The sequence below is a fragment of the Tinamus guttatus genome, unplaced genomic scaffold (assembly GCF_059628265.1).
Source record: "Tinamus guttatus ecotype Peru unplaced genomic scaffold, ASM5962826v1 Tinamus_guttatus_pri_ptg000308l, whole genome shotgun sequence".
NCBI lineage: Eukaryota > Metazoa > Chordata > Aves > Tinamiformes > Tinamidae > Tinamus > Tinamus guttatus.
Genome location: NW_028288842.1, coordinates 2,101,645 through 2,116,748, shown reverse-complemented (window position 1 = coordinate 2,116,748; position 15,104 = coordinate 2,101,645). Strand labels below are relative to the sequence as shown.

The 15,104-nt window shown below is 44.6% G+C and overlaps 1 protein-coding gene across 11 annotated transcripts in view; it reads left to right on the top strand.

The window, feature by feature from the left end:
• The window catches only part of SOX5 (SRY-box transcription factor 5), a 599,951-nt gene that overhangs the window by 441,426 nt on the left and 143,421 nt on the right, over window positions 1–15,104 (top strand). For all 11 annotated transcript variants that reach the window (XM_088528386.1, XM_088528388.1, XM_088528387.1 and 8 more), the window contains one exon: window positions 6,248–6,334. In XM_088528386.1, the coding sequence (XP_088384512.1) occupies window positions 6,248–6,334 (87 nt within the window). The remainder of the gene's footprint in view (window positions 1–6,247; window positions 6,335–15,104) is intronic.

Below are 15,104 nucleotides of genomic sequence, written 5' to 3'. Positions count from 1 at the left end.
TGAATAATTTTTTCATTGTGCTACAGAAACTTTTTTAGTTTTGTGATTTTTACTTTGTTTCAGCACAAGAAGCAGTACTTTTATGGTCAAAATCACAATATAGATGTCTTATCAATCAAATAGCATACACTTTATTAGCACAGCGTGATGGGTATTGCAAAACAGAACCAGCAAGTTGCAAACAAGTGTCCCGTTATTAAGTGTAGAGAAATCTGTGCAAGTGTGTGCAACAATACTAGGGTGACCCGATGTTATTGTACACTACAGGTAACCAGGGTTCCCTATGTACAGAGCAGTTGTTTTTGTCCTATGAAATAAAATGCAATGGGAACTAACATGTGGCTGGGGTTGGGATTGGCGACTGCAAGAGCAGGAAGCCCGGTTCTTGCTGCCAGAGAAGGGAGCTTCCCATGGGTGGGAAGCCACCCATGGACATATGTAGCCCAGCTGTTTTCTGCACAGTGGTCATGATGGAGTGGCGTAGTAAGAGCCATGCTACGGTGTGTTGGCCAGAGCACCACGGCTCCATCATATCTCATCAGATCTTGAGTATTTTGTTCTAATCTTTGGGCACAAATAGAATTTGTAGCATGTCGGTGCCTTTTTTCTTTTAGTGCAAATGTTGTTTGGTCTCTTGGCACAAATCGTACTTGTGCATGAAGACAAAAAAGGCATTTTTTTATTAAAAAAAAATGTTACCAACAAAATATTCTGTGGCAAGTCATAGAAACTTCAGTTTCAATTTTTTTTATGGACAGACTTTTTTGCTGTTGTGGCAACTATCTTACTTATCTTTAGGAGGTGTTTCCCACTGTCTTTACGGATGTCTAAAATGCCAATGAAAAATTGCACTAGTGCTTGAATTGCAAGAGAAAACTGTATGTCTTGTGGTCTTTGATTTCCAAACTTAAATAGATTCTGTGTTGTGCCTGCTCATGAGTCATCATGTCTTGCCTAGCTGCATTAGTTCCTTAAAAGCATGATTCTGTTGATGGAGAAGCATATGTGTATGCAGATGCTTTATGTCTATGTAACCTGCTGATATCAAGTATTTCTTCATACTGCTGCTTTACTTTCTTTGCTATGGAAAATGCTGATTATTTTGTAAGCAAGTAAGTAAGTACTTTTGTAAGTAAGACTTCAGTAGTAATAAGAAAGGGCGTCCCAAAAGAAAAAATCCTTGCGTCTGCATGTGCTGTCCGTTACTTTGCAGCCGTGTTTCCCGGTCCGCAGCAGCCAGGGCCCGTTGCGGTGCGCGAGCGCCCTGTCGGTGTGACGGCCCTTTGCTGGGTGAGGATCTGGCGGGTGGGACCGGGGCCAGCAGGGTGTGAACCACCGATGGCTGTAGCAGGAGAGGAGAGGATGCAATAATGGATGGGTGATGCTTGTCTGCCAGCGCTTTCATAATATAAAGGAAGGTGCCTGCCAGAAGTGGAGGGTATATCAGTCCAATGTTTAAAGTTTATTCATGATCATTTGTGCCGACTGAATACTCCTTCTTCTAGGAATGACATGTGTTGGCAGGAAGTGTCTGGTGGTCTGGCTAGGTATTGAGCAACTTCTGGCTTCTCTCCACCCTGCTGCACTTCATGTCATCATCCTTCTTGCGGCCAAGTGTCTCTTTTCTTTCTCTGGGTCCCAAGGAGCCTCCCTCGCTCATGCCAGGAGGGCGCGTGCGGCATTCGCAGTCGATGCGGAGGGAGCCCTGCGGAGCGGCGCACCCGAGCCCAGGGCCCGTGCCAGCCTTGCCTCCAGGCCTTGCACTATTGCTCTTTCACTTGAGGCTTGCTGCTCTTGCCCTCTTACCCTGCTGGAGCAGTGATCTTTTCCCCATAGTGTCGGGACTCGGCTCTCTCCTTCCCTCCTCAGTACTGCTCTCCTAGAGGTGCCTTAGTGGTGGGTGCCCCTGCCTGCCCACACCTTGTTGCAGCGGGATGGAATTCCCTTCCTTTTTCTGAAAGCAGGCAGCTGTGCGAGGCTGAAAGAGTGGGCTCCTGCTTGGTAAATAACCAACAGGAGCAGAAAGAAGGGTAATAGAGATTTGGTAGTGAGGAACATATGAGCTTTTATGAGCAGATTTCCAGGATCTCTGACCTGACAGCATGGATTCAAAAGAGCTACTGGCGAGGCAGGGCTGCAGGGAGGGCCGCGTGAGCCGTGAAGCGCTCCCAGGGGCACGTGCACTGCTGGGCAGGAGCGAGGCAGCCTTTAGGAGGAGCGTACGTATGGTATGTGTGTAGCTACCTGGGCGAGCGCGTGCGTGCACGCACGTTCCAGACGAGAGCGGACTGGCGGGGAGCGGCACCGCGCGCCTGGCTGCTGCCACCAGCTCTCGGGGGCGCCTGGAACTGCGGTGTTCCACACACTCTATAGAGTTACTGTTCACAAGCAGCTTGCTCGCAGGTGTTGTGTAGATGTGCTCATGTGGCTGTGGATAGACCTGGAAGTGGTTTCTGCTGCGTGCCGTAGGACCTGCACTGCAAACAGGTGACGGAGAGGCTTTTGCTCAAGTGACTGCATCTGGGTTCCCATGAAAATGCAGTCGAGAGACGTTCTGAGCAGTCGTGATACTCGGGACGGTAGAGCACACAGCACTGGCTCTTTGAAAACGCAAATACAGATTATAATAATAGTTGTCCCTGGTGTGTAGCTTGTACCCAGAATTTGTCCCATTGTGACTGGGAGGTAGCAAGATAGTCCAGTAACATCCAAGGGGAGAATAAATGTTAGCATAGGGATTAAGAAGACCGGTTCCTGCGTGCAGACCACCTTTCCAGTTTGAGCTGTGCGCTACATGTGAAAGCATTAAAAGTTTTATTGACTTGCTAATGAATGCTGGGCATGAGTGCTTCCCAAACAAGAAACAGTGTAGATTTCTTTTCCTTGTTTGTAAGCATCATCTTCCCAATGTAGTCTAAAAAAAAAGAAACAAAACAAGGCAAAACAAAACAAGACTGCTTTGTTTCTGTACAATTCATGAAAGCTCTTCAGTTGTAACCTTTAAAACAGTTATTTTTATTTAATACGTGTAAATTTCTAATCTTTTTTTAATGGAGTGCATAAATGACATAATAAGTGTTTGTTTCCAAGATCTGGTGCATAATGTCGCTCACAAGCAGCACTGAAATGTGATAGGTTGAGTGTATGAATAGAGTATTTCATGTACGTACAATATGTTAACACGGTATGCAATAGAATGAAACAAGCTTTAATTTAGCGTAGATCTCTAGGCCTCTGCAGCTGCAGGGGTGGGCAATCTATTGTCTTTAAGATTTAAAGCTTGTTTTTAGTGTTAGGTCAAAGAGAATTGTTTGCTGCTTCTATATCAAAATTCTGTAGAAGTGCTGCATGAAAAAACTGCGCTTCAAGAGAGGTTTGAAACTAAGTTAGTACATCAATTAAACATGATTACAGGTTTCTTTTTAAACCAAAAAATCTATATAATTTTATTTTAAATAGTTAACATACAGTATTTCAACAGGGGAGATGCTGATTAGATCACCACAATCTATTTTATGCCATTAGGATTGCAGAGGGGCTTATAATTGTGTTAAATTTTCATATTACTCATATTCACACATTAATGAACAGATGCATTGTTACTATTGGGATTTTGCCATTTGGCCTTTCACATCTCTAATCATGATTTCCTACCGAGATCCCCACCAGTCGAGCAGAAACTCCGTCATTGATACATGGGCCATCCCTCGCCTTCATTATTCCTCGCCTGTTTGCGGTAGCTCTTCCCCGAATTACCAGCGGAATCGGGTTGCAGGCATCACCGTTTGTAACGTGAGTTGCGCCGGGGCCACCGAGTCAATCGCATATTTATTGATTAGCCCCCCAAAAATCAAAACAACAACAAAAAATAACCCCTAAACTAATGACAGTCGGATTTAGCTGAATCCCGGGCGCTCCTGGGGGGTTCCCAGAGACCAAGGCCTCTTGCCACAGCGCCGCGGCAGCTCTCACGTGGCAGCTCATGCTCCTTTGGGAATTCCTATGGCAGGAATTCTGCCCTGCTGCAGGGGAAGAGCTCTGGGCTGGACGCTGCTGGCAACAGACGGGCGAGCGCAGCCCCCGGCCTGTTGTCTGCCCGCGATGGGTGCCCGCCTCCTCAGGACCGACAGGCTGCAGCCTGTTCGCATGCGCCTCCCAAAAAAAATAAAATAAAAAAAAATAATAAAAAAAATAAAATAACAAACCAGCAGGGTTTATCTGATCTGTTCTGATAGCTTAAAAAAAAAAAAAAAAAAAAAAAAAGGATTTAGTTAGGGAGTGCATGCAGGATCTGCGCAAACTATGGAGGCCTCTGAGACAGGCATGGTGGAGTCTTCATGCCACGACCTGCACCTCAGAAACATTAACTGCAGGGCAGCTCCTGGCTGCTCCGCCGATGTTGCTCCATTGCAGTTTCAGGCTTTACAGCAAGGAGCCCGCATGAAGGGCCCCGCGCTCACTGAATCCTTGCTTAGCAATGGGAGCAAACCTCGACGCGAGCGGAGAGCGGGAAACATCCCGTCGCGCTTCTCCGAGATCACATCGGAGGCCGGGCGTTACAGAGCCTATCCACCAGCCGCAGGGAATCTCTCGGCTCCCGCCCGTTGCTGAGCCCCCAGCGCCGCACGGGATGGCGGCGCGCGGGCACGTAGGCCGCGAAGCAAGAGAGCGTCCGCGCGCCGCCCGCACTGCCGTTACCTCTGCATTAGTGTTAGACTCCGTGCGTGTGCGTGTGTGCGCTCGCGGGCCTGTATTTAACGGGAATCTGGGCTGGCTCGTTTCTCTGTATTCGACAAACGCTTTGTACAGAGGTAAAAAAGGGAGACATTAATAGCATTTAAAGAAGGAAAGTGGAAGGGGGAAAAGCCCCGGCGCTGCCGTTCTCTTGGAATGGGCGCGAGGATTTTGCAGCGCTGTTCCCTGAGCGCCTCAAGTTGGGGGTTCAAGGAAGGAAGCAGCATTAGCCCAACAGGATAATGAAGGTTCCTCAGAATGGTTTTTACTGTGGGGAAAATTAACCAGTTGCTAATAATTGTATGGTCTCTAGGCCAGACGGTCCCTTTGATAAGTTAACATGTACTCCCTTTATGCTCCTAGTAGGGGGTAAACAAATGCCTGAACAAATACAAATACACATAAACACAAATGTGGAGAATAGCAGTATATGTCTTAGATCCAGATAATAAGTGTGGGTATTGTTATTTAGATGGCGCATACTGGGACACTTATCTTTTAGTACACTCCATTTTCTAACTGAATGCAGTGCTAATCGTGGGATTGAAAGCTATTGTAATTGTGTACCCATCTAAATGCTGACAAGAATATACAATTACATTGTTTGGAATTGAGTTTAATGTTCTCTGAATTTTATTAGCATTTATATTTACTTATGCATTAAAATTCTACACAAAAAGAGGTCAGAATACAAGAGTTATAGACATAAATATCAGACCCATCCACACCCTCAGTGCATTTCTCCTGGAAATACTGAGCAAATATATTTTATTTTATTTTATTTTTAAAGGAAGTGATAGAATCTGAAATGAGCAAATAATGGGTTTCCATTCTCGGCATTGCCTTTTCTCTCCCTGGATTTTGCAACCGTTTAAAGCATTTTTCATACCCAACTTTTTATTATTATTTATAATGTGCGTGTTACTGGAAAATCTTGCCACAGTATGCTTACCACCACGCGATGTTTAAACACACATTATAAAGTGGATGTAATTGTAAACACTCAGAGGGATATAATTACATGTAGCAGATTTAGGAGCTAATTCTTTGCTTCTCTCTCTCCCTCTTTCTCTCTGCCTCTCTCTCTCTTTGCTCTGCATTTTATCAACATAATTATTTTTTGACTGCAGCCTTACACCCCGACTTTGACAAGCATCCATTAAAAGCAGAAACTAGTTCACCAAATTGAAAAACAATGAACTGCAGGTTTATGTGTACCCATTGTCATAGGGAATTACTATGGCTTTGTTCCACAAGAGGAAAAAGCTAATGGTTTTGAAACAGCAGGTGACAAAACACATTCTTTTTTTCTTTTTTCTTTTCTTTTCTTTCCCTTCTCTTTTTTTTCTTTTTTCTCTTCCCCTCCCCGCTTATCAGTTTGTTGATGAAGTCATTATGAACTGGGGCCCAGCATAGGGCTGGCCTTATTTTTAGCAGATAGACTTTTAATGAGTTCTATTGTGAGGACAGTCATGTTGATTTGCTTACATTTTTTTTCCCCTCCTTCACTCAGAAACTCCCAGTATTGAAAAGCTACTATCAAAGGACTGGAAAGACAAACTTCTTGCCATGGGATCAGGGAACTTTGGAGAAATAAAAGGTAACACCATTTCTGTGCTAAAGCAAATTGCAAATGAAAAATATGTTTGTCGCTGCCTTTATGGAACTTTGCTTGTTTGTTTCTCTTCCTTCCCCTCTGCTTGAAACATCTTAAATGGCACTTAACTGTTAAGTGTATGCTCTGTGTCTGTAGTTAATAGAAAGAAATGAAATAGCATGTTCTCCTACGTTACTGAACTTATGTTTTGCTTTTGTTGCATGTTTTGCTTTGTGTTACAAGACACAATCCTATTGTTAGGCTGAAATAAAAGTCAATTCACGTATCAAACATAGACTTATATGATGTTGAGCTATAGTAGATCTCAACTTCTGAAATCTGACCATGACCACAAGTCCTTGCTGTTTTGGGGACAGATTTTGGTGATGGAAATATATTTGACTTTTCTGTGCATAGCAAAAAAAGAGCAAAGTTTGTGTAATGATACCTCTAGGTACTGAAATTAGCCGGTGCAGATTTTAAAAGACAGCGTACAACATCTGTGCACTAAAGCATGTTCTTTTAAAGCCCTGCTCCAGAAGGAAAATGACAAAATTTGACCACTCTCCAGCAGCAGTAGCCTCTGCTTTGCCAAAATACTTCCCCATTTTATATATATGAGGTCATTGTAAGGGAACCTGTAGTTGTTTTCATGTAATTTAATAGTTTTGTAATTCTTCTTCCTTACTTGTGATGAAGAAATGACTCAAAATAGATGTGTGTCAAAAATACATAGTTTCCAGAGCAGCCATTATCCCTCTGAAAAGAAACAGTGACTCTGATTCTTCTCTCATTTATATCAGTGTACATCTGGAGTAGCACAATCAAAGCCAATGGTTTTTGGAGTTGTTAAAGTGGTATGCGATTAAAATTGAACTCTGCTTTGTTTTGTTTTGTTTTTCTGAACTGCCCTGTATTTCTCTCATTATTTCTAGCTGGTCTGTTTACTACGGCTGGCCCCAGTGCCGAGATCCTTATTGAGATAAGCTCCCAGGGCTCGCGCCTAGAAGGCTTAAGGCCCTTCTGCGCAGGAGATGGCAACATGCAGTAAAGCATACAACATGAAACCACATCTGTGGAATTGCTCTGTGGGCTGATATATTGGTGCATGTGCAGGCTTGGGGTTATTTCAGTTCTGTGTGCCTTCCAACCTGTCACAAACAAGCCACCAGCACTACTTTGCTCTAGGCCTGCCGACTTACACAAGCAGGAAAGTATGCCACTTACTTCCCCTAGCTTCTCCCCGAGAGGCTGTAATTCAAAAATGCGTAGCTGCTACATATGTAGGATAACTTTGCAACAGAATACAGTGCTTCGGCCCCAAATAGGCTGAGATATTATTATTATTATAACAGAGGGCCAACCTAGAGCTCTTTATTCCCACAGAGCTTATTTTTGTCATGCGTGTAAAGCAACAGGTCATAAAGAGGTAGGGAAGGCCCTGAAGACTGAGCTGTTTCAGCACAGCAGCATCGTCTGCAGCCCTGCTGGAGCTCCCAAGCCGCGGGCGGGCGCAGGGAGCGGGCAGCTTCCCTCTGCAGTGCGAGTCCCAGCAGGGCTGCCACGCGCGCGGGGCGGCCTTGACTCCCCGTCTGCCCGAGGTTTGGAAGCGCTCCCGGGAGCCTCCTCTTCTCCGGGCTCTGAGCAAAGCGCCTCCGCAGCGCGCGGTGCGCTGGCGAGGCAGGCTGCTCCACGGCCCTCTGATCTTGTTCTGGTGGAGGCCGAGCTTTTTTCTCCCTTCCTCTCTTCCCTCTTCACAAGCTCAACTTGAAAGCGGCGGCGGCGGCAGCTATACGCTAGCACCAAAGCAATTCAACAGCCCTTCTTTCCGTCTTGCCCGGGGGGAGGATGGGAGCAACAGCACAGCCTCAAAGCCGAGTTTGCTTTGCTTTAATTTTTGTTTTTTAGCTTCATATTTTGAGCACAAGTTGAGTTATTGTTCTGCAGCCCCGTTCAAAGGCCTCACATCTGAGGCTTTCCAGGGCAACGGTGCCTCCACGGTCGGCCGGGGCATGGTTATTAGGTGTTTGGATGGGGCTTGGCAGTAAGCTGTGAAAACAGGCGCGGGTTTATTTTTCCTACTGACTGCCGTGACAGTTGCAATTATTGTCCATTGTTCCTAGGTGGCTGGAAAGGAGGGAGGATACAATAGAGCACGGCCCTCTGGGGGTAAATGAATTTGACTTACAGGTTCTTGGGGGGTCACGGCGGCTGACTGTGGAGTGCCCAGGAATGCGGTGCTCATGGCACCGCGGCCGGGAGCCCGAACAATGGCTCAGCTGTGCCGCAGCTGTGTGTGGCGGGACAGCGCGCGCGGAAGGTGCGCGAGCGCCGCCCGGCCACGCTCGCGGGCGCGCGAGCAAGCGCCCCCGGCCGGAGTACGCCCCAAGGGGCTTTGGTCCCTCCGTGTGAATGTGGAGTTATTAAGTTTGCCAGTTGTGTGGGTTTTTTTTTTCTTTTTAATTAACTTCTCCCTATATTTCGCCTGGCAGATGCATTTTTTTGATCTTTTTTTTCTTTCTTTCTTTTTTCGGTTCTCTATTAGTGATATTTGGAAACACTGCCCAAGTAGTGTCTTGTTATTAATACACCCTGGAATGCGGACAGTACTAGAAGCTGTACTGTCCAACTGTCTTATGCTCTGAATAGTTTTTTCCATCTAACTGTTCAAAATTGCATTGTGTTTTGCATTAGATCTGGGGGAGTTTTAGTACGTCATGTGCTAAAGTCTCAGCACTAGACTACATATTGTTAATGCTCAAGTCTGTGTTACTGCCATAGAAGTTTATTCCCTGGTAGAGAGTAAAAGAAAGGGAGAGTGAGTAGAAGCCTTTATTTGCTACTCGTATTATTTCTTTGAGGTTAGAAAACAGTAATATTTTATTAAAGGTAGGAAAGTTTGTGAATGGCTGGAATAAGCAGCCAGATACCCTAGTTTCGTATTCGGTTCTTCCTCCTGTTTTGTTGCTTTGAGAGGCTATTTTAAGCCCCCTTTTCTTCATTTATGTGCCTATAAAATGGAAGAACCATCACAAACTGTCTACAGAGTTCTAGTTAGAGACTTTAATGCCTCAGTTAAAAGGATCTATCGATGTCTAGCTACTAAAGAAAAATAAAATATAATTTTACATGCCAGAGCTTGATTGAAATGTATTTCAAGGAAATTCCTTTATACTTAAAATGGGGCACAATCTAGAAGCTGTTGTATCTGTAGAAATGTAATTCAAATGTGACTGTGTACTTAGCGAGGTAGGATGAGGCTACATAAACAATCCAAGCTTGGCAGTGGAGATTTCTTAAGAAATTTTGTTACGAAAACCCTTCAATTTTTATTCTGTTCAGAACAAGCCAGTCTCTAGTCAAATGCACAAAACATGCAGTTAATTAAAATACTTAAAACTGCAAAACGATATTGAATTGACTAAAGCATATACAAAACCACCTGTATCTGTCCTGTTTGAGAAGAGGCCACAAAAGGCCCCTGGGTTATTCATGGGTGAGGCAGGTTTGTATCCGGAGAAGCAGAGGGCGCGTCGGGCCTCAAGCCGATCGCCTGCAGGGAGGAGGGCTCGTCCTCGTGAGGTGAGGAAAACTCTCTTCAAAAGTGCCCCACTGTGCACAAGGCCCTTTCGCTATCTCGTTCATCTCACACTTATCAGGAGTTGTCAAGCAAAAAGAATACATATTTTATAGGTTCCCCTCTTGGCTGATTGCGGCCGGGCGTGCAGAACAATCGGCTGCCGGGCTCTCGTTTCCAGTCTCTGGGAGCGGGGCCTTGCGAGGCGAAGGCAGCGGTCACGGTGACTGCCCCTGGGCAGGCCCGGGCCTGGCCCGCGTTTTGTTTGCCTGAAAATCCATTGCACAGGTCTCTTCCTCAACAACGCCCATGAACTGTTGTTGTTTTCTGCCCCCACCACAAAAGGGATCGTCACGAGGGCAGATTTGGCTCTCCCCTGAGTACCCTGAAGTCTAGGTGACTCCATGGAGTTTGCTGCAGTTACTCCAGATGTGTAAGTGTGACTGAAAGGAAGATTAGTCTGCCAGCCCTAATGTTTAATGCATTCTGACACAGGCATTTATTTTGTCCGAGAGCCTACGCTCCGAGTTGCATGAAGCATCAGTGCAGGTATTTATATCAAACTGTGTTTGATGTACGATAGAGCCCAGTTTGCTGAAGACTTTAATCTTACTCATGTGTTCAGGAGATGGGGCATGAGAGAGTATGCACTGAACAGTCTTAGGACTGCCAATAATGGATAAAGAGAAATAATCCATTCAGTGATACTATAGCTCGTCAGAGCCCGTGAATTAAAGACATATGTTATGTAGATTCAATGTATGGATTAAAACGGATAATCTGGTAGGTGACACACAGAATCTTGAGATAAGTGGGCTATGCAGATTCGGCATATGGATTGTGACGGATAATTCCATTTAAGTAACACTGGACAAGTTGGAGACAAGTAAGCTTTGGGTAGCGCTCAGGTTATGTGCAGTAATCCAGTGAGTGACACTCTGGATCTCATAATCTGTAAACTGAAGACAAGAAAGTGAGGGATTCTGCCTCGGCTGTGGCGTGCGAGGAGGCGGGGGCAGAGGAGGGAGCTTGTTCATGGGGAAAGCACCGGCTTTAAACCTGTGTCTAATAAAGCGCAGGCCCCCTGGGAGGTGTGCGAAAGATGCACACTTTCTTAGCAGCCCTAACTTGTGCAAATTAATGGTTGAAAAATATTTGCAAACTTATGTCAGATGTGGACCTTTTGTGTTACTTTTTGTGGAGAGTATTGTATTATTTGGAGTGGGGAGAGCAGGAGGGTGAGAGAGTCAGAAGTGAAGGAGGTAAGCGTTGTGTGCTTGTGGGCTTTTAACGACGATAAATTCAGTATTTACTGCAGCCTACTTAGTATCTTCTTCTCTGTTTATTTTTGGGGGTGTTTAAGAGGAGCAGTTTGCTGACAGTGAGATTTAGCCTTTGCTAATATTTCCAGTGTGCTGGGGGGGAGCTGCCTAGTGGCACACAGGGAAAGCTAAGTTTTGAGAGGGAGTTTGGCAGCTGCAGAAATAGTGGAGGTTGCTGACGGCGCCACGCGATGCTCTGTGACTGCAGAGGAGCAGCGAGCGCCAGCGGAGCCCCAGCAACGCTCTTGCAGAGCAGCTGAAAGGCTGCAGCGGGGACAGGGGCTGGACGGGGCCGCACCGATGTGACCCTCGAGGAGGAGGTTAGTTGGGGGCAGTGTCTTTGAAAGGACGATTGGAGGAAACTTTTTGAAAGCATCAAAAATGCAAAAAAATGAGGATTTATGACAAAGCAGCAGAATCAGACTGGGCTTGAATCTCTCCCTCCCTTTCCTTTTTTTTCTTTTTTTTTTCCCCAAGTGAAGATACTTATTTTGACCAGAAATAAAAATGAGGTTCTGCTTAAATCAAATATATCTTTTATTAAAAAAGAGAAAGATTATTAATAGAGGAAAATATACTGAAATTGAACTAATTAAAATAGCAAATGCCAGTGGCTTTATTTTGTTTGAACATATGGAGGCCAAACCACTTTATTTAAGCATCGTCCAGAGTGTTGGATGACAAAAGGGACCAATTCTCCTTTGTACTAAAAGGACCCCAAAGATTTGCTGAGGGTGATGAATGTTGCTGAGCTATAATTCCCCGTCTGTCAAAATGAAGTATATATATACATACACACACAGCTTTTACTGTTTTTTTTTTTTTCTTCTGCTACTGCTGCTGCATTAACTCCACAAGGACATGCTAGCTCTCTAGCCTAGTGATTCTAGCTTGTTGTCTGGACAGTAAAACAGTGAATAACCTCTGAGAAATAGTCTCAATACAGATGTTGTCTATTCCTTTTGTAACCTTGACAATAAGTTACTAACCTGGTTAAAAACCGAGCTTTGTTTGCTGTCTACTGTCCCAAAACTTTTTTTTTTATGACAGCAAATAAAGAATCTTCACTGACAACTTCTTTCCAGCGTTGCGAAATAGTAATGTGTCGGTCTGTTACAGAGCAGACGGCTGAGTTTTTGTCCCCACAGAATATTAATTCTTGAGGGTAGTAATGGCAAAAGATGGTAATTGTTCATCATTTGTTTTTGTTCATTTTTCAAAGTCTTCCAGCGAAGCCTGAAAGATTGAGACAGGCCACATGCTGAAATAACTAACTTCCTTTTAGCTTGCAGTTCTTAAAAAGACTTTTATTCATCCTACAAAGAAGATTCATTGCATAAAACTGTAGGTACAGACAAGTAGGTTTGAATTCTGAGCCTTTTCCGTATTTTATTTTGTTTCGTTTTTTTTTGTTATATTTTTCTGGTGGCTGTGGTTTGCTGAGTAAAAAGTAGTCAGAAGGTTTCCTTTTATTACATTGACTTCCCATATCAAGCAGATGAAGTCATTTCATTTAGCAAGGTAGGTAGCTGCAAGTGATGACAGTCATTGTGTAGTAAAGCTGGCTTAAATGCTTAATGAAAAATGCCAATTTTTAGATGTTTATGCCCTGATAGCTCCAAGATTTATGGGCTTGAAAAGCTCCATGCCAGTCCATAATAAAACACCCTGTAGCATTGATCAAGGAAGCATGGAGGGAGTTTGCACACGTGCACAAGCACATAGCCACATCCACCCACAGACACACACGGCAAAACTGCAACAGCACAGCGTTTAAACTGTGCGCTCCTCACTGGTAATAAACGTCTGACACTTCTGTTCAAAGGCAGAGAAAAGAAGAGTTTAAATTCTGAACTCACCTCAGCCGTCAGCTCTGTTTACAGGAGTACATTCGCCGAGCGAACGTAACGTCGGCTCCCCGTGGCCTCCCGTACAGCACTCGAGGTGAAGCCAGCAGCAGGTCTGCGTGTGCACCCAGGGGAGCGCAGCCCTCTTTAAAATTAATATCAGCTTTTACTTTGATGATTTGAAAGGGGGCATGACTAAGACTATTTTGCTGTTAAATAGAAGAAAGCTAGGTGGCTTCTCTGTTTCACTCTCCTGATTCCCTTGCCGAGCATAGGAATATTGGGTTGGGATATTTAATGCACCAAAGTGAACTTTAGGAAGTAGAGGTGGAGATAAAAGTGGTTCAAAATGGATGAGGGAAAAAAAAAGTGTCAAGAAAAGATACTGCACTAAAATTCTCAAGCAAAGATACTTACTTTGTGGACTGCTGCCCTGATGTTTTTATTTGGATGCAAAGATGTAGTGCTGGTAGGGGTTTAACTCTTCCAAGGTCTGCCTAGTTATTAGGCTGTTCAGTTTAATAAAACTCATTTTTTCAGTCTTGTATTTAAACTCTTATGTGCCTAAAATCTCACTGAAAAAAACTACATCGCTGCAGTAAATGCTTGGACATGACTCAGTTTTCAGCTGGAGTGCAGTTGTGTCCTGACTACCCTTTTCCTAACTACTCTGATACCCAATACGTGGATTTGTCCCTTGGTTAGCTGTACAGTGTCAATATTTCCCTCACTGACAGGGTCCCTGTAGAGAGAACCCTACCTGTTACCGAACCTGATCTTGCAAAGATTTATATATTTCTTTAACAAGTGTCCCTGTGGAAGTCACTGATAAAATCCTTGGCTTTCTGCAGTAGTTCTGCTGGTGCCTTCAGCACAGCCATCAATAAAACTGCTTGCGGTGCGTAAAGTTAAGAAAGACTTCAGGCAAGTTTCTAAGATGTCATGCCTCAGTTTTCTCCCATAGAAAAGTAATACATCCCAGCGCTTTTCTGCCTGCTAACAGTCTTTATGAAGAACAATTAGCAAATGGTTTGAAATTAAAAAAATGCTGCCTGCTGCATGTCCTAATTATTATTATTGTATCTTATCATCATTCAAAATACAAAGGATACTTCAAAATAGTCTTATTTCCATTTAATGTTTTTTGCTGTTGTTTTCCCCTACAGAGCTTCATGGAAACAGGAAAGATTTTTTATTTAGTAACTGCAGTTAATGACACAAACGTGATACAATATTATTGTGTCTTGCAGGCCCTATAGTAGCGCGTTGTTTTCTTTGATTTTTCTTTGCAAGACAGATGCTGACAGTTCAAAAGCTATTTAGGTAATTACTTTGATAGTAAGCTGACTCGGGGGATAAATTTCAGTGTCTGCAGGGGTGTGGGTGAGTGTGCACGCGTGCGCCTCTGATGGATGACACTGCTAGCTACCAGCTTCGGAGGGGATATGAACCCCTGCGTGGCTCTGTGCAGCGCTTGTGTCACGCGTTAAGTGGTGTGGGGCTGCGAGCAAACATGCTCATCACGCAGCCATCAGTGGCAGAAGCTTGAAGTTGAGGGTGATCGGGGCCTGAAACACCTGCCCTGTGAGGAGAGGCTGAGAGAGCTGGGCCTGTTCAGCCTGGAGAAGAGAAGACTGAGAGGGGATCTGATCAGTGTCTATCAGCACCTCAGGGGAGGCAGTGAGGAGGATGGTGCTGGCCTCTTTTCAGTGGTGGACACTGATAGGCCTAGAGGAAGCAGCCACAAACCAAAGCACCAAAAGTTCCACAGGAACTTAAGGAAAAAATTCTTAACAGTGAGGGTGACAGAGCACTGGAACAAGCTGCCCAGAGAGGTTGTGGAGTCTCCTTCTGTGGAGATCTTCAAAACCCGCTTGGATGCCACTCTGTGCCACGTGCTCTAGGTGACCTTGCGTGTGCAGGGGGGTTGGACTAGATGACCTCTAGAGGTCCATTCCAACCTTGAGCATTCTATGATTCTATCATTCTATCTGGTTAGGAAAATATTGGCAATTCCAACTTCTCAT